Below are 20,291 nucleotides of genomic sequence, written 5' to 3' on the forward strand. Positions count from 1 at the left end.
TATACAGATATAGATTTTTTCTTTATTTGAGTGTCTTTCCATCACTGTGTCCAGTTCTTGCAGCAGGTACATACTGTATGTGTGTGAGGAATGACTGATCGGGTCAAGACAAGTTTCTTCTGATTAACGACCCCGTGGCTGGATCCAGCAATATAGAAGAACAAATCGACTTTGAGGTTTCACCATTTGTCTCTTACATACAAACTGTACATATATACTTTTACATACATCATCAACATGTGGAAAAAAATCCTATCAAACTGTGATACCCAGCTCAGACGGCATGCTGAATGCAAGTACTGATTCAGTACACGAACATACGCTACATACGCACGCGCACGACACACGTGCATACAAACAGGAACACATACGCACTTTTTTTTCTCTTTACACGCAATAACACATTTTATACAAACACACGTACACTGAGCTTTTTTTCCCGCCTCAACTTTCTCAGGCACATACACGTGCACACACACACACAAACACACCGAATTAGAGCGACATGCGGCCGACGGTTAACACTGGAGGATCGAGCTTCTGACCCTTTATACACAACACCCCCCTCTTCTGTTTCATTTCTTTTTTGCCATTTACCTGAAACAGCATCACGACAACATATCTCGAACATGGAGAATATGCCTCTGTAATGTCCAAAAAAAAAAAAAAAACTGCCAAATTAAACAAACACACAAACAAAAGCCACCTTAGCAGCACTTTCATGAAATTTCTCAGCACTATTTTTGCTCCTGTGTACGAAAAACATGACTGACGGCACAATGTCACACAGACGAACAATGTGGGAGTTTTGGGAGAATGCAAAACCGTAAACAAAAGTATGTATAAAAATATAATATTTACTGTGTAATCTATGTCCCGTCTGTGACTGTTGGAAGCAGCATGGCAGAAATTAACAGATCCTTCGCGTGCGTGTTGTTACAGAAAATGTTTCCTAGAAGTATCTGATGACTGACCACTACAAACTCACGAGTAATGAATGGAATAAACTGTCTCTCTATACAATATTCATAACACCATTTGTCTTGTGACCCCACCCCCACCCCCCACCTTTGCATCTGGAACGAAAAATGCATAATAGGACAACTTCCAGCCTTGAAATATTTGGTCATTTGGAGGAGTATGGGTGTGTTAGACAAGTGTGCTTGTGTCCAGGAAGTTGCCCGTTTGAATCCTTTTGGGTAAAGTGGAAAAAAAAGAAAAGAAAGAAAAATCACTTCCTTCGCTAAAGCTGAGCCCCGGAACCCCAGCGGAAGGTTGCAGCTCTGTTTCTAAGCACCCTCAGGTGTTAATGTATGCAGCTGTGCGGGGCATGAAGCAGGACACTGATGAAGAACAGCATTTGTGATCACGTAAACCTTCCCGAGATAAACTGAGGTTTAAGAAAAACCTTCTGCCCTTCTGTCCATCATTATTATTATTATTATTATTATTATTATCTGAAAGCAAGCACAGACTGTTCTTGCATTTTATAGCAGTTTATCACAGCTGTTTTCTTCTTTAACCCCTGAATTCCAGTGAAAAACTTTTGCAAGTATGCAATATTCCTTCAGCACCCAAACAAATCTCCCTTCCTCATTTCTCGCCTTTTGTTTGGTTCTTGCATTTTTTTTTTTTTTTTTTGCTCTATCCCGCACAGCAGACAGTTCATTCTTGAATGTCGTACAGAGGAACTAGATTAGTATGTAGTAAAGGTGGTTCCATGTTTGAGTGAGAGTTGCGACTTAGAATGATTCAGGTAGGCTTGTGTTTCCATTTCCTTGCCTCTCTCTGATCACTCTGTTACCTGTTCCCATGCAACTACTCCTTGCATCAATCCTCGTCTCCTCCTGCAGGCTGTGCTGATCTGGAGGGGACTATTCGTACTCCAGGAACTGTTTGTGGTAAAACAAAAGGTACCTGGGAGATAAAAAGCAGCATCACTAATGATGGAGCAGTCACTGGTCAACACACACACAGGCACAGTATACATTGAGGTTCAGTGCACACTCAGTGCAATGACTTGCTCACCCTTCACTGTCCAGTACATCCTTGATGCTGGCCTTAGTGATGATGGCGTCATCACATTTGAACCACTGGTCCTTGTGCTGACGGATGAAGGTGGTGTAATGGCCGCTCTCTAGCGTCCCCTGGTGGTTCACCACAGCAAATAGACTATACCTGAAACAGGCAGGAGAGAGAGAAAACAAGAGGCTCAACACACTTGGAAAAAAAACTTGCTAAAATGAAAATTATTTAAAAAATAACTAATTGAAAAATAAATCTTAAAAACACTGCTTGCATTAGGTTGACTGGTGAAAGAGTGTATCAAGATGGCTATCACAGAAAACATCAGAGACACATTTAAGCCTCAGTCAGGCTCAGATTCAGATGAGGAATTGGTTTCAGAATCAGAATGGTAAGTCTGGTTCTGGTGCACTGAAGGCACAAGTGGGATCAATGGGAGAGGGAAGCAGTAAGGGAAACCACAGGAGACAGGGTTTGTTGAGATGTTTGCCTTACTTGTTGTCGTTGTTGAAGGGGTCCACGGTTTGCTGGTACTGCCCGTTCATCCTGCTCTCTTTACTGAATCACACAACAGAACAAATGCAGATACAACACACAAGAGAGTCACAGAGGTAGAAGTCTTTAAAAGCCTGTCTGTACCTGGAATTCTCAAAAATCCTTTCAGTTTCTTTGTTTGTATTGGTAATCCAGTTTGTAAAAGTGCACGCCTGTTTCCTGAGGCTATAGAATAGGCAGTCCATTACTTGTATTTCTTCCAGAACACAAGCCTCTCTTTCATTCATCCAAGTGTTTTTTTTAGTTTTTGTGCAACTTACTTGGTCTCCTTTTCTTTTTCTGTTTTTAGTTGAGTACTTCCAATCTTCATTTGGATTGTGCTCACCTGGAGGCCATGAAGGGGGTCATATCCAGCTCCAGTGGGAAGGAGACGTAAGTTGTGATCTTCCGCCGAAGTTTGGCTGAATGCTCAAACCTCTGGAAACAAACACACTCAAACGTTAGAGCCCTGCTCTGAAGACAGACATGCCCTAAATTAGCAGTCAAACCATCATACACACACACACACACACACACACACACACACACACACACTCTTACTTTGAGGTGAAAGCAGGCCACGATGGGCAGCTTCTTCATGGTCAGCTGCTTGGTGGACTCCTGGTAACTATGGCAACCGCTGCACTTGATCTTAGCGCTGCTGCCGAGGTGCTCTGGTCTGGTGAACCTAGATGGGAGAGGATGAGATTTAGTGCATGTGTTTGTGTGTGTGTGTGTGTGTGTGTGTGTGTGTTTTAAGCAATGCTGCTGCCACATGAGGTCTCTGCTCCAGTGAATTTAGGAGGAACAGGAATTAGTTTCAGGGAAGCGTGTCTCTGTGTGTTACTCGCTGCTCTCTGAGGAGTCTGCAGTGATGATTCTGGGAAGTGTTTTTAGATTGGTTTTGTGTCTGAGTTTGTCAGTGCATGGATGTGTTTATGTCTGTTTTGAAAAGGAAAAAAAAACTGTCATGGTTACTTCCATCTCAGGGCTGCATGGGAGGGGAAAGTAGATTTGATATGCACAAGAGGTAAACAATCTAATATCATAAATATAGCAAATAGTTTAGTAAATATAGTGTAACTTTTTACATATTACGTGGTAAGACCAGAGCAGCACATGCCATGAAGGGGTGGTGTCTCTGAAGGATAATTCCAGAGGAAATATTACATGAGACTGACTGTAAATCCTTGTCTGATGTTTATGACGGCGGAGTGGAGGAGCCCCTATTGGCCAGGTGGGGCACTTACTGTTTTGGGTAGGTAGTGTGGGCAAAATAAACTGACTATGACTTGTATTTCCAGTCTTGTGTGTCAGATTAAGCACTTTCCTGCAACCCTTCCCCAGCTGAGGCAGGATATTTCTGTGTTGTTTACCTCCCAGACTGAAAGTGAAACCCACTAAGCTCCCCTGTATGTGACTATGGGCTGGACGCCAGTACTCCTGATAATGTTTGATTGCTCTGTCAGTTACCTGCGCAGACAATCTGTGAGCGTTGTGGCTCCAGTGGTGTGACTCTCTCCGTTAAGTGCTGATCCGTCTCCTCCGGGGCTGAGGGGCCAGAATGGTGTGGAGGATCCAGGCAGGTCCAGGCTGATGTCCCAGAACGGGTCTATGGTTGTTGAAACACCACTAGGTGACAGACAAGATGAGATGCATGTTAGTGAAAATTAAAATGCTGTACTGCAGACCTTTGATATGGACTCAAGGAGTTGTGTGTTGATTTGCTCATCTTCCAGTCAGTTATCCATACACAGACACTGTGCTTTGTAGATTTCCTTTATTGAGACAGGAATATAAGTGAGAAGGAGACAAATGAGACAGAGTCTGGCATCAACTTAGTTGCTGGCTTAGATCTTTGCACTGCCAATGTTGGCAGCTAAGCTTGTTCATCTGGGCTGTGAAGATTACTCTACTGCTGAACACCACGCAGGGGTGCACATTGCAGCTTAGCGTTGGCAGTTAACGAAATAAAACAAAATTATATCAGCTGATAGCATTCATGACCTGAGAAATTTGGGTGGGGACCTTCTTCTCTAAGGAGCTCCCCCTTGCAAGGGGGTTGGAGCCTGTCCCAACCAGGCAGGTCTCCACACTCACATCACAAAAAATGCCTAAACTAACTGGAAGATTAAAACCCAGCTCCTTGTTCCTGTGAGGTAACTGCAGTAACTACTGAGCCGCTGTATTCCCAGAGAAGATTAAAATAGTCCAGTTAAGGGCACATTGCCAAACAACGCTCCTTGTCTTTCCAACAGCTTGATCAAATCATCCTTTGTTTTGTCTACCGCATCTTCATTTTTGACAAGCACTACATTGTTGTTAAGCCAAGATGTAGTAGCACAGTTACAAGTTCAAAAATCTGCTGCATTACTAATTAAAAGTCTGCAGTCCTGCCATAAGTTCTGATTACTTACGAAAATACGATTTTGCAGTACCAGACAGAGTCTTTGATCTTATACAAATCTACAAGGCCCATAATCTACAAGGGAACGGGATCAAAATTTGAATGCACCTATTAGTTTTTAAAATAATTTTTTAAAATAAGTGTTTGTCAACAATTATTTTGCCCCAAAAATGGTGACTTGTGTGGTATGAGCAGCGCTGTTATTTTTAGTCAGAGTCTTCAGAAGTAGAGGATGAACAGGAATGTTTATAAATCACTTTAATAATATTTAAGGGTAAAATGTAAAGTGAGTAAGTCCTTTAACTGGTTTGAATCACAATCTTCATTTTCTATAGACGTGAGGACAGACCAAGCAAATCTATATCTGTTTCATCGAACAAATGGCCTGTTTAATCATTTTGGCAGAATCTACTACAAGAGAATAAAGTGATGCCAAGGTGCTGACTGTTGTCTTGGCACCGTAACTCTGATCGCTCAATACGATTACCTACAAAATTTATGAGAAGTGAATTATATTGGTGATAGCGATGGTGGTAATAGTTCACTGTCACACTGGGTAAGAGTGTAAACTTCTGTGAAATCTTCAGGACACTTCTGTGCCTTATAAATCGTTTTCTCAACGTGTGTTTTCCAGGTGAGCCTCTCTTTTCATTGCATATGCATTTAGGGGAGGGTTGTGCAAATAATAGGAAGAGACATGTTAATAGAGGTCGATTATGAATTCTACTGGATTTACAACAGGTCATACAATTTGCAAAGGTCAGTTTGGCTGGAAAAATTCTCAGCCCCTGAGGACTGGGCATAAACACAGCACAAATGAAATTTACATCTGCCACAAGGAAGAGAGACATGACATCGAGTAATGGCACAAGAAAAATAAGCCGAGAGCTGCCCTATTAATAAATTCTTAGAAACAGAAATAGATTCGATTCCACCTCCACCTGTACATATTGAGGGGCTGTCTAGGAAATGACATAATCAGCTTTTCTTTAATGATCCCTGTGTTATCTAATTAAATGTGGCCCCCAAAGTCTTACGTGGAAAATGTATCTCAAAGTATAAAGCTCCAACAGAGTCTCTGGCCACCAGGTGGAACTAGTGAACAACTTTACAGACTGTATGCCATGAAAGGGTTTTCCTGTTGCTGCAGTGAGGCAGTTTGGTGTGTATGCTTGTGAGTGCGATTGATGGTGCAATGTGTGAATGATGGAGGAGAGGCAGAAGGGTCACCTCATAGCAGGGGATTAAGAAAGTTCTTATCCAGGATGGGGAGTGATAGGTGAAGTGTGTCTTTTTTTTTGAACTGCCTGTTTGGTCAATCAGTTGCAAGTCAAAAATGTGCTGTAAGACAATGAGGTAGTCTACAAGGCATGATTTGGCTCCATTAGAATTTCTTTATACAGTTTCTAGTGAGGCTTAAATGATTTTTCTGTGCTGTGTTTTTCCTTGCGAAGGACAGAGCGCACACACACTTACTGGCAGACTTGACAGGTGACGTCAGACTGCAGGCCCCCTGTGAAGATTTGGTCGATGATGCAGTTACAGTGGTTTGGGTTGTTGGCTTTCTTCCCGTTGTCATCTGTGTAGATATGAACACACACACACACACACAGACAAAACACACACTGTCACTAAACTCAGTGCTGTGTAACTTCACAGCCTCCCTCTCTGCTTATAAACTGCAGAGAGGCACAGAGATCAGTGCTGTCTCTGCATCTCTCTGTCAGTCAGAGCATCCCTCACTTCTCTCTTCATCCTCTCAACTTCACCCATCCTATCATCATCCCTCATTCCAACCAGCTCTCCCCCTCTCTTACTGACACTCAGATAAAAGCATCCTCTCTGTCAGTCTTCATGCTTTTCTCCTAACCTCGTTCACATCTGTTCTTCTGATTTTTGGTCTTTTCTAGCTGTGTTTGTACCATTAGACCTACCATCGCAGAAGAAAGTAGAGCACCACCTTATACCACCTCATGTTATTTTTATTCTGGGGATACACCTTAGTATATAGATAATATTGGTCCCACACTTGTCAATTTGATGAATGGTGTTGCTAACTTTCTAGGAATTTCTATGGCACTTGTCAGTTTTTGTCAGTAGGGGGTGCTGTGATCTGCTCCTCTTGTGATGCAATAAACTTCAATAAACTGTTTTATAAATACTATGAAAAGTCCCATTTAACCACCTGCACCACATGGCCAATATAACTTATTTCACCAACTTAAATGATTGGCAAGCAAGCAAGCTAGCTTGCAAATACATACAAATTATTAGGCTAACGTAATTTAACTCACAACTTTCCACACCCTCCCACCACCCATCAAAGGAGTTCAAAGAACGGGATCGAGATAAAATCAAGGAAAAAGTATTACTGTTAATTTACTGATCCTAGTTACTCTTAAAATGTCTCTTGGAATAACATTACACATTTTTGTTATTCCCACTTGCAACTATTTTTTGTCATAGGTGGGTGTGAATCTGGTGCTGTGATTGGTTGAACTCCTCTTTTTATTCTTTTGTTTTTCGGCAGGCTAGACACTTGTTGGCTTTTGGCATTGATGTCAAAGTGTGTACAAGTTGGCTGGTCTGTACTACATACATCATCCTATCTGTGTGCGTCTCTGTGTAAATGTGCATTAGACCTTTGCAGTGTCTGTGGAGGACGTCCAGCGCCGCAATGAGGAACTCGTGGGCATCTTGCTGCTCGTACCCAGCCAGGTGACGGGCGTGAGTCCACACCAGGTGGAGGAGTCGGAACGGGATGTGAGGCGAGCGATGGCCTGAGTAGAACTGAAGAAGGAATGTGTGAGTTTGTGAGACAAAACCTTCCAATCTACATCTCCCATGTCTTTTATTTGAACAAATTCTCCAAAAGAAAAAAAAGTACCTCCTGGAAGAGTTGCGACATCTCACACACCAAGCAGGAGTTGCTCTGCATCTCGCATTTGTGTCGGTCAGACAGGAAGAAGTCACGCAACAGTGGAGTGTGTGTCAGTGCCTGGACAATGCAGTTCATGAAGCATGTGTTGCCCAGGTTTATCAGACCTCGCAGGCCTGAGAAAAGAGGAAAAAAGTAATAAGAGGTGGGCAACAAATAATAGACAAAGAGGAAGAATGGGTAGAGGAGATGAGAGGAATAAAGAAAAAGGGAGGATGACAGAGAGAAAGAAGTGAAGAGAGCCAGATCATTTTTCTTGGCTGCTGCAGTGGGGCAACTAAGCTGCAATGCTGTTAACGATAGACACACACACACACACACACACACTGTAATACAATGACGTCCCTAAGGCAGCATTGGACTACACACAGGGAAACCCTCTTCAGATTAGACCAACCACACACAGACAGAAAAGCAAGCAGGAGAGAAGGTGGAAGAGGAGAAGGACAGAGGAAGAGGAGGGAGAGGAAGGAAGGAAGGGTGGAGACAGTGTTCTCACAGATGAGCAGCCAGGCCTGTAATTTCCCCTCACCTAAGACAGTGCCAGCAATGTTAATGGTGCTAGAGCAGATCCCTGCAGGCTGCTACAAGGTGCTAAACGTATGTCAACTCTCCTCTCTCCCACACGCTGCTTCATTCTAATCTTCCCTGCTGCTACAAATACACTCTGTTGTTTTTCTCTGAAGACAATTATTAACACCTCTTATATACAATCTATCACCTAATGCTATAACTGTATGTAAATGAGGTGGACAAAATATTAGAAACACCCTTCAACATGATGCAGTCCAGTACTACACCACCACCCACAACCACCTCAATAATAAAATGAGAAAATATGGAAACATATACCAAAAAAAGTGGCCAATTAGGGTATGTTAGCTCTGTAAACTAGCTAATGCAGCTAACGTCATGCTACTCAGGCTGCAGCTCAGGACAGATCTCTGTTGGAAATCATATATTATGTCACCAAGTGAGAGCACAGAGGTGGTGGTGATGAGCTCCGGACACACGGCATGCAGTGGGAATTTTCTGTTAGATATTCAAATGTCCTCATTGCTGCAGTAAAGTGATACGGTTAAAGCTGTGGTTTGTGGTTTATCACTTTGTGCATTTGCAGATGTTGCTGGTAGTGTTGCTTCATCTTTCTGCATTTTAATTTTTCCTCCCTCCTTGATCCCGAGCCTGCCCCTTCTCTCTGAAACTCTGAGTGATCTGATTGCCACTTGAAGCTAGATTGCCATTAGCCTTGTGTGTGTGTGTGTGTGTGTGTGTGGTAGACACAGAAAGGGAGAGAGACAGAGAGACACTAACCGATAGTACAGTTGGAGGTGATTCTCCTCCTCTTGGGGTTGTGGCGGAGCAGCTCCAGCTCCCTCTTGGTGGGCTCCCACGTTGAGTACTTCTCGCCTATGCCTATAACGCATATGAAGGCAAACACACACACACACACATTCAAAGGTCTGCATCATGCACAGATTTGAAAAGTAAAATAAAATAGAAAATAAAAATAACCTACAATTGAATGAAACAGATTAAACAGATGATTAAGATCATCACAAGTGTCAAACCCTCTGTCAGATTTGAGACTGCTAGATTTAAGGGTGGTGTAGTTTTAGAGTCCACTAGCTTAGTCAATATCTCCAGCCAGGGAGAGACTATCAAACTATCAGACTGATCTCCCAGGTCTATAACACTGAGACTGCCCCCCCCCCCCATATTACTCACAAACTCCCTAAAAATGTGAGTCACTAAAATCTAATTATCATCTCTACCACTGGCTGTGGTGTACCATCAAACAACTGACAAAAGCCCTCAAAGCAAAATTCCTAAGGTAATCCCAATTGTGTCTCCATGCTGCAGCATATACAGGCCACCAAAATTTTCTACTAGAAATACAAGATGTTTTATTCCAATAAATAAATCATCTACTAGTAGCTCTACATATTGGTCACTTACTTACACTCAAGCCTCAACAAGACCCTCAAATTTGGCTTTTATAAATATCAGATTATCTGCATAATAATAAATGATGATCTGGATCTCACTGGTTTATACGAAACATGGCTTTAACCAAGCATCCCCACCTGAGTATACCAATACCCATGTCACTTGGCCTTCTAAACAAGGTGGCTGTTTGTGTGTGAACCTACTCACTGTAGTGGTAACACGCTTGACCTGATTCTGTCTTGTGGGATAGTGGTTTCTGATCTGACTGTCTCCTTTATCGCATCTGTTATGTCAGATCACCACTTTCTCAAATGTGAGGAGATACTAGCCTGTACTTGTAACTTTGGCAGTCATGCATTTACTACTTGACACATTGGTCCATCAACTTTAACTGCTCCTGGTGAGCAGTTTGCCAGTGGTCCTGGCTCTGTTTACTGCAGCAAAAGGGCTTGTTGGAAATTGTATTAAAAACTGATTTACACATTTACACAGTTCTCTCTGGTCTCATTTATTCAGTTACACCTTTCACCACCAAAACTACACGGCCAAAGAGGTCTACACCCTGATATCCTAAAGAAACACATGCCCTTAAGCAGGCCTGCAGCAGAATGGAGAGCAAACAGCGAAAATAATAATCTAAACTGGAAGTCTTCTGCCGCCAGTGGTGTGTGTGTGCTGAATTATAAGCAGTCCACTACTGGAGCAGCATATTTCTCTCACTCAGCAACAATAAATAGAATCCTAGATTTACTTTTTGACGCTGTAGTCAAACGTACTCGAAAGCAGCCATCTCTTAGCTGCTTGCCCTTTACAGCTTATGGCTTTTTAGACTTTTTTTCTGCAGAACCAGTCAACCACTGTGCTGAATCCCTGAATCTCTCTTAACTCTGGAATCATTGTCTCAGTTGGTACAGCCAGCTTAACTCTCAAAAGAACTCAGGCCAGTTTTGGGACCTATAGTCCTATATATTATTAATTTACCACTTACACCAGGCATCGTCCTAACTAGCTCTAAAACTGCTATGGTTAAACCTCTACTTAAGAAACCACACCTTAATAAAATATTGACCAGTCTCTATCCTTCCATTCTTTTCAAAAGTACAAGAGTAGTGCCTCAGCAGTTTTCTGTTCACATATCTAACTGTAATCTTTTTGAAACTTTTCAGTCTGCTTTCACAGCCTGTCACTCTGGTCCTCTGCTTACTGTGGATTCAAATTCCACCTCTTTGTTTCTCTTACTCGATCTCAGTGCAGCTTTTGATACCATAGATCACTGCATACTCCCAGACTACTGGGAAGACCAAATTTGGCATCTCAGTCTTGGCTTTCACATGGTTAAAGTCTTACTTATCTGAAAGAACACAACATGTTTCCTACATTAATACAATATTAATATATTCTAATGTGAAATATGGAGAGCCCCAGGGCTCCATTCTTGGCCCTCTGTTTTTCTCTCTTTATATTTGAGAGAAAATTCCATGTTTGGGTGTAATTTCTCTTTAACACTAGGGACATAACTTGGCATGACGTGCGTGCCACAGTATGAACATGGCTGTGTGTGTTTGATGCTGCCATACCTTGCATTTTCCAGGCTTTCCTTTGTTCCTCTTTGGCAATCTGTTCCATGTCTTTGTCATAAATGTAGTCTTGGCACATAAAGCAGTAAATTCCCCCATACAGCAGGTCAATGGCTGAAAGGACAGAAACAGAATGATAAAGAAAGAAAAAGAGCGATTTCATTCAAATGCAGGGACATTCAGGTTATCTGACTGTCACAGGGAAATAAAGGGCTGTGCATTGCTACAAGCTGCGTGAGCCGCTAAATGCTTCATCTCTCAGTCTTTTTCTATTCAGGCCACGTTGCCATGGCACTGGGATGCTAGGTAGCAGGGGCTTATCTGCTGACATATCAGCTATCTGTTAACACCATCCAGGAACAACGGAGAGACATCCTGAGACGGAGGGAGCGCTGACAAGTCAAAAGGTGAGGAGGAGAGGGAGGAGGACGGAGGGAGCCGCCCATCTGACTGCGCAATCTCTCACTGTCAAACACTCACTTAAATGTTCACTCAAAGAGACCAAAACGGTCCCTCCTTTCCTTCTCTCTCTCCTCACCTGCTCTGTGCCCTGCAGCTACCTGTTTGTTGTTGCCATGACAGCCTGCCTGGCGGCTTCTCCTGGCTGTCATCCTCTGCAGGTATGAAAAAAAAAAAGGTAGCAGAGGGATGACAGAAAGGAGGAAGGAAAGGAGGTAGGGAAAGGAAGTAGGGAAGCAAACCAAAGTACCGAATTTCACTGAACTGATGAACAGAAATCAAAAAATAAAGAAGCAAACTAATGGTAAAAGTACAAGTAGATGAAATCCTGTTACAATTCTGAATATCGAAAGGGTCATCAGGTAACCATGGGAACAAGAGGAGGGTAAAAAAGAAGAGAAAGGGAGGACAGAGGCAGAGAGATAAGCCCAACATGAGGTTGCAAAAAGAATACACCAAATACTGAGTTAAAATACATAAAATGATTAGATGAAAGAGATGGAAAGACAAAAAAAGGAGGAGGGGGAGGGGCCGGGGGTTTAATGGAGGCTAATTCCACAGGGGTTTGTTAAAGACGACTTAATTACCTCCTCATCAGTCTGCTGAGATCTGTCCCTTTTTTTATTTCATCTTTTCTCTTCCTCTGTATGAGACCATTTGCTCTGTTGTTTTTTTTTTGCAACATTTAATTCAACAGCTAACCTAATTAAACTCACAATTACACTCTGTGGGAAATACACACACGCACACACACACACACCAGAGGGGGTCTTCCTGAGCTGAGCGATAACACAGAGTAAAACAGGCTTCATAAAAATACCAAACCTGCAGATTCTCAACATCTGCCAAACCCAGCCTTTGTCATGGACACCCCCAGTGTCTTTGCTGCAGCACTGCTCTCCTCCAAACACTGCAGTGTAATGTGCTTCACTCGCAGCTCAAAACAGCCTAATTCTATTATGTGGAGAATATAAAAGAAAGATACTGGGTGTAGAGCTGGTGTCGCAGCATTTAGACTAACAGGATGATGATGCCTTGTGTTAAAGATAAGCTGTCTACAGTTTCTTTTGAACATTGCCTCTGTACTTTTCATTTTGTTCAGTTTACAATAAAAGGTCGTGCACATGTCAGCACAAGCACGGGTACGTTCCACCTCTATGCAGTTTTAACCTCAAAAACAATGCCTACGTTCCACAGCTGTGAAGTGTACTGTGCATTTTCACCCAGCCTAGTGTTCAATGTCTTAGCACGTCCCTTTAGAGCAATGCACATGGCTGCCACCTCCTGCATGTTCTGCTTCATGAATGCACACTGTCATCCCTTAGAGAATCTTTGAAGGCAACACTTTAATCTGAGGCCCTGTATGACACACAATTGCCACTGTGTGTAAAAATGAGTATGACTGTGTGCCAGTACTGTGATTTCAACACAATAGATGATAAAATGAAAGCCAATATCCATGGTTGAAAAAGCTCAACAGATTATGTACTGCTAACTATATGATTGTCCAGTTCTATGCCATCATCAAGTCTCATTCAGGTCAATGACCAAGTCAATCAATGCTGGAGAGTTTTGAAATTCCTATAGTGACATACTGGTGGATATATGGATATAACATGAACAAACATTATCCCTTAATTTTTGTTATTGAAGAACAGACACCACAACACATACTGAGCCGGCCATTTTCCAGTTGAAAAAGAATACGAATTTTGTTCTGCAATTTCTTGTTATGTAAAGGCAGACACTGATAGCAATATACAGTATCAGCTGATTTATTGGTCTGGCTGTGCGTAGAAGTAGCAGGGCAACCAAACAGGGGGTGTTGTAGTCAAACAACCTTTGACTACAACACCCCCTCCTCCTCTATCCCTGAGAAACTTCAAAAGCTGTTCACCAACCAACAAGAAGGAGTGCCTCCACTGCTGCTGTCAGCAGTGTGCATTAATGTGCTTTATCTTTTGCTGTACAATAACACCTGCTTGTTGTGCTATAATATGTATAATGCAGTTATACATTGAACACTAAATACTGCCTAGAGGTGACTGACACCTCTACTTTGATATTATTTTAACTTAATTTTGTGTGGTGACTTTCTTTAATACAAGCCTAATGCTTGAACTGTTACCTAGGTGGATATGTGCCCATGCTGTGTACCTACTAAGAGCACCATGCAAGACTAAATTCCTTATATGGAAACCATAAAATTAACTCACAAAATTCAGGGAGGTAATCATTCAGTATCATCCCTTACTGAGTTTAGATAGATCATCTCTTGATATTCTGAGAATTTTTTTAAACAATTCTGCTGTCAGAATGAATGTTTCTAAGCAAATTTTTAAAAAATCATAATGATGAGGATCATATGCCATGGCCCTCACAATCAGCAGTTGCTTTTACTGAGTGAGTTCAGGTGAGATTCAGCAGTTTTCTCTGCAATAACTCAGTGATTTTGGAGCAGTGTTTTGATTATTACAGGCTGTGTGCCCCTGTGGGAGTAACAGGAATCGGGGAAAACAGCCAACTGTTCTTCGTGTTCGGCAAACACCCACGTCTTTACTCAAATCTGGAGCCACCCAGATTGTGTCTCTGTGATGCAAATATTTAATTCAGAGAACTGAAAGACAACTTTCCCCGTTTCTCACTGTGAACGTTCACCAACAAAGAGAAACACAGTGTAGCTGGTGCATTTCTGAAAATAGAAGTCATTTTTAAGGAAGAACATTTTAACTCTGACGCAGATTATCACTGAAATCACTGTTGTGCACTGTTTTCTATTACCTTCTCTGACCTGGAATAATAATCCTGTCAAAACGAGGCAGGGACAAATCGTATTTTTTTGTGCTGCACGCTACTGAATGTTTGTACGAATGAGGTGTACACAATAAAGCAGACTCTCATCATGCATGAAAGTGCTTAATTTTAATTAACCATCAAGACAGACCTCAGTCCCTAATCATAAATAAGTTCACTAATGCATATATTCCCTCTAATGGGCTACATGAGGCCAAATACACAGGTGACACTCAAATCTCCCTCAAGGCCAAGCCTTTCAGACTGTGTTGCAATTATGTTGCACTAGGTTGCGTAACAGCTCTCTCTGTCACCCTCGATTGTTTTGCTTGATTAAATTCATCAGAATACCATGAACGTGTCACAGTCAGTTCTGTGAAAAAGTCCAATGCATAACTAAGTCCCAACCCATCTTAAATATAGACACATGATGACAAACACACACACACACACTGTTGTTTATGAACTGTCTGTGTGTTACGCAGTGGCACCAGGCTACATCTTAATTAGCTACTCAGCTGTATAATTAGCCCTTTTAGCAGCCTTTGTTTTGAGAGAAGAAGCATTACTGACGGCGGTGTGCGGGTGTGTGTGTTTGCGTGGATGATATATATACTGTCAGTGTGTCTGTTTAAGGGGCAAGCACCAACTCATTTAAGCAAAGAGGGATAATTGCAGGTATGGGTGCCTGGTGTTAATACCATGTGCATGACAGAGCCCTCAAAACACACCTGCTCCAACTGCACCTACAGATACTGTGAATGCCTTTGAGTGTGACTTTGTATATCAACGTGATTGTGTGCATCATACCTAGGTTATGCCTTTTGCTCTTGGCATGTTCGTGGATGTGTTTTTTGGCAAAGCAGGCGAAGAAGACGCAGTAGAGGCAGGAGTGGAGTCTGTTCAGGTGGGCACCGCACATGTGGCAGATACATGACTTGGCCTGGAAGAGAGGAAGGAAGACAGATATACATCACATATACATTCTGTTTGATAGTGTTGCTGGAAAGATGAGGGCGAGGGACATGACCATGGATGGAGGGCAGAGCGTAACAGTTCAAAAGCATGCAGATAAGAAGCTGGCATGCCAATGAGCAAGCATGTAGATGAAGAGGTGAAAATAAATGAAGCAATGCCTGGGAGAAAAGAGCAGGAGAAGAAGACAGGAGGGAGAAGAGAGAGGATGGAAGAAAGTATGAGGAGAGAGAAAGAGGAGAGTCAGCATCTCTAAAGTTCACGTGCATGTTTTACAATATTTTACTCATCTTGGTTTCAGCAAGGAAGTGGATATGTGTATTTTGAAAAACATAGGATGAGGTCTTCAACCAGGTTCATGTAATGATGTTGGAGACACCCACTTACTAAAAAACACCTGGCTAACAGCCACCTTAAAACCCCTTTGGGCGAAAACCTTCTATCTTGGCTCATGTCACGTTCACTGACAACCAACCAACCTTTGTCATTGACCATTTCAAAACACACTTCTCATGCCAGCCTTAACATGGACAAGTATACAAAATCGAAAAAAAGAAAACCAAGAAACAGTGATTCTTATTCCAGTCACACACACACACACACACACACACACACACACACAGCCCTCCTCAGCATAAGTGCTTATACAGCACATGAATTATGAAAAGGCATCAATATGCAACAACCTCTCCTCACTCATTCTTCGAACTGTCAGAGTTACAGTCCACACATGTACTTTCTAGTCCCTGAGGACGTTGTATTCATGTAGGAAATTGTGTGTGCCCGTCTATCAACACATCTTTACATCTTTTACTGTCATGCCAGCAAGTGGGTAAACATATGGAGCAGTTATGGGCATAGAGTTGATCTGTTGTAGCACATTAGTCATGTACTAACTAATAAGCCACTCACTCAGTGAGGTTTTGTGGTTTTCCTAACACCAAGAGAATGCTCCCAGATCTGTCCATGTCATATTTGTCTAAGTGCTGCAATGTCAGTGATGAGCCATCTGCCGGCAGGATGTAATATGAGAAGAGCAGGAGGGTAATGGGCTGGAAAGATCCTGGTTATCACACTGTAAGCCAAATGCAGCAACATCTGTCTCATCTATTGAAGGGAAAGACCTGAATTCCAGAGTAGGTTTCTAGACAGGTGAACTGAACGGCTATTCCCTCTAAAACAAAGCTGATGAACCAAATACTGTGGACCTGAAATTACTGCGGTGGTATGCCTCAACCCGACTACCCTATACCAGTCAAGTTGTAGTAAATAAAATTGATTTGACTTGACTTTATTGAGCTTGGTTTTTCTTGTTCTGCTGTATGTTCTTGAGATATTGTGTTTGTGAGAATGAGATAGATAGTATTTTTAAACCAAGGCTGCAGCTGACTAGAATTTTCATTTTTGATTAAATTGAAGATTTTCTTGATTAATTGGTCAATAAAATATTACAACAAAGAAAATCCAAAATGACATCTTGATATTGTCATTTATATAATCAGCAATAGGTTAATATCAGCCTAACTACAAACACACACACACACACACACACACCAACCCTGTAACTTCAAAGTCCAGACTCTTAAATTTTTCAGGTTGATGATGTGAGAAATTAAAAGCTGAGCAACTTCAGATGTCTCAAAACATTCAACATTTCAACATTCAAAAATGAAATAATATTTAAGGTATGTGAATATTTAAGGAAAATCACAATACATGAATCCAGGTAATAAACTACAAAGCTGCTGCAGCTGAAGTCATGTTAACAGATAGCAGTGTGGGATGGGCATTGATCTGACAGGAAATATTTCATTAACCCTGAGTCTTTTTTGCCACCTAACTCTGGGTTTGTAACGCATTTGACCTCTTCCACAGTGATTCCATTTTGTGTTGTTGTGCTGAGACGGAGGCAGCAGCAGCAGCAGTGGCACAAGCTGACTGAGGAAAGCCTTAACTGGACTTCGAAGACAAGTACTGCTGATTCTGTTACCAAGCTCTGAGACCGAATAAGATTGACTCACTGATTTTATGGTTATACACATGTGCAGCCCCTACCGGCTGATCAAGTATCATTTGTTTGTATGTGAAACACCATGCTGCTCTCCATAGCAGTATCTTGGGAAAATGACGTTTGCTTTGTGGTGAACTGACAACTTCCAGCGCACCTGTCATCCAGATGGGATATAACACTTCCTGTGATTGACACTGTAGCTGACCAAAAAGTGAAGCCTTTGAATTCTCAAGGTGAACGGATGCTTAAAATTCAGTGTTTGAGAGTTGATCGTGTTTGAGGGCTGACACTAAAGGTCAGCATGGAGTGGAGAGCAAATGATGGTGGAACTGCCTAATATGTATTCTGACCAGCTACATTTTATATATATAGCTGTTTAAATATGATGGGAACAGTCCAAATTTTACAAAAGGTGCAATCCTTTTTTTTTTTTTTTGGTATAGTGTGAGAGATGCTGCAATTGTCTACTCTGTAGCCCACTGAAGCGTGGATATATAATGGGACCAGCTAACCTGGAATATGTGGTTAAACTCCTGGCACTGCCAATTCCTCCAGAGCCTAATCATGCATGATGAGTCGAGAGACTGCCTCCATACAAACACAGCCAAACTGAAGAATGTGCTAGCGTGAAGGTTAAACTGGAAAATGAACATATGACTTGTAAATCTGATGGAAATCATCAATCACCCTCCTCTTCATTCTGAAAGGATATTGAGAAACATTATGTCCCATATTTAAAAAAAAAAAGACAGATGTGTGGGTTTTAAAAAAAGCTGGCTGGTGTGAGGGTTTCTGTTAGAGAAATGCTTATATCTGAATGGAAAACTGAGGCATGATCAATAAACAAGTAACATGTAGCTACATGGAAGTAAAAACGCAGCAGGGATGTGAGCCCTCCTGCCAGACTTGTCTGCTCTTCGGGGCAGGGCAGGGGGATAGGACCGGGCAATTATGGCAGAAGCAGACCCTGCAAATATTTGCACCATTTACTTCACTGTGCAAACCCTGAGGACGACCAGCTCCCACTGATCCAATGCACATGGCAAGAGACAGGGGAATCCCACCTCACACAGGAGAGTGCAGGATGCATATGGACCGAGCATGCAGCCAAGTGCACGCTCACACACTGCAGCTGCAAGCACAACATGCTAATACTTTACGATTAACACGACTCAACAAAAGATGGTTCCTTCTATTAAGAGCACATGAACAGACACACTGCACCCGCGTGAAGGAGAGGCTGACTGGTGACACACACACACACCACGCACACACACACATCCTATCGCTTTAATAGTTTCTGATCTTGTCATGCAGTGCAGACCATTATAGCTTGGGGTCAGCAGGATAACAGGTAAAGAACCCCGCCACCACCTTCTAAGCGAGGAAATACCACCGTGTGAAACTGGCCTGCGGTCTGCTGGTGGAAGGAAGTGGATTCACTGCAGGCGCAGAGCCAACGCAAACAGATGCACATCAGCTTTCTAATCTATGATGCGGTCTCTGGCTTTGAAGTATGCTAACGTTCGGCTGTGCTGGGTTAAACTGGTGATGTGCCAGTACCAGCTTGCTTCGCTTTCGGCTGTTTTGCCGCTGCGGTTTGTGTGTCAGGTGTTGAGGTTGGCATTCAGACAAGTTAGAGCCCAATAACACGGCGAAACTACAGCGAGCGTGGGAAGTATTTGACAGAGGGAAAACAGTAGTTTTGCATTCACTGTCTTGTCTGTCGGATGTTTGTGTTGTTTAGGAAGGGCGGGGAACTGTCCACGCACGCGACGCCAGCCCCCCCACACACCCCCAACACACACACACACACACACACAGAGTCTGTCTTACATTTGGGTCTCTTCTAAGCACTCGTTTCCGCTTGTCACTTGTTACCTTGCGTTTTCTGGTCTCGGCTGAGCCGCTCCACACGAAACACTGATAAATCACCCTCAGGTTCTGCTTCCAGTTGTCCACTTTGAAGCTGTTGACATGGGGGCAGCCTGCGGGACTCATGGTAGTCACAGCATCCGGCTTTACTGTCCTCTGGGCGATGAAACCTGTTCAAATCCCTCAACGACAGACCCAGTCCAAACGGGCTGGCTGGCTAGCTTGCCAGGTTCGTTATCCACCGATTGCTGCGTTCTGGCTAACTGGACATGTCCTGGCTGCAATAACGGAGACACGCGCAGTAGCAAACATTAAGACGAATTTTCAAATATCCTCAAACTGGAAATTAAATATTATTTATGCATTTAAATCCAGAATAGCGTCGTATATGCAGCTCTTCACATTCGCTGAATTACATGTTAGCAAGCTGGCTAAAGTTGGTTAGCATTGGAATTTCAACAGTAGCTTACACGGTGAGTGTCGTCAAGACCCACCTCATTCATAACGGTGGACCAATGAGCGGCGAGAGCTGCGCATGATTGGCGTGTGCCAACTTTGTTTTAGCGGTTAAGTCCGCCTCTATAAAACGGCTGCTGCGTCGTGATTGGTGCCATTTCCCTGCGAACCACATCCGCCAGCATTAGGACGTTCATTGGTTGAAGCCTAAATCAGCCTCAGTGTATCAATCAAGAATGTTACAATGTGACAATCAAAGAGTGGATGGAAATTCGAATCCACATCAGAGTA

General features: G+C 42.6%; 1 protein-coding gene across 1 annotated transcript; it reads right to left on the reverse strand.

The window, feature by feature from the left end:
- Positions 1 to 2: 2 nt before the first annotated feature.
- On the reverse strand, positions 3 to 20,259 carry usp22 (ubiquitin specific peptidase 22). Its single transcript, XM_051066204.1, has 13 exons — positions 19,551 to 20,259; positions 15,494 to 15,626; positions 11,432 to 11,545; positions 9,219 to 9,320; positions 7,854 to 8,020; positions 7,609 to 7,756; positions 6,443 to 6,545; positions 4,033 to 4,191; positions 3,121 to 3,247; positions 2,906 to 2,997; positions 2,521 to 2,583; positions 2,029 to 2,178; positions 3 to 1,917 (listed from the first exon to the last, which is right to left on the reverse strand). Exons 1-13 carry the CDS (start codon positions 19,668 to 19,670, stop codon positions 1,875 to 1,877), a joined length of 1,521 nt encoding a protein of 506 aa, XP_050922161.1. The 5' UTR covers positions 19,671 to 20,259; the 3' UTR covers positions 3 to 1,874.
- Positions 20,260 to 20,291: the final 32 nt, after the last annotated feature.

The sequence above is a fragment of the Lates calcarifer genome, linkage group LG23 (genome assembly GCF_001640805.2).
Source record: "Lates calcarifer isolate ASB-BC8 linkage group LG23, TLL_Latcal_v3, whole genome shotgun sequence".
In the NCBI taxonomy this organism is placed as follows: domain Eukaryota; kingdom Metazoa; phylum Chordata; class Actinopteri; family Centropomidae; genus Lates; species Lates calcarifer.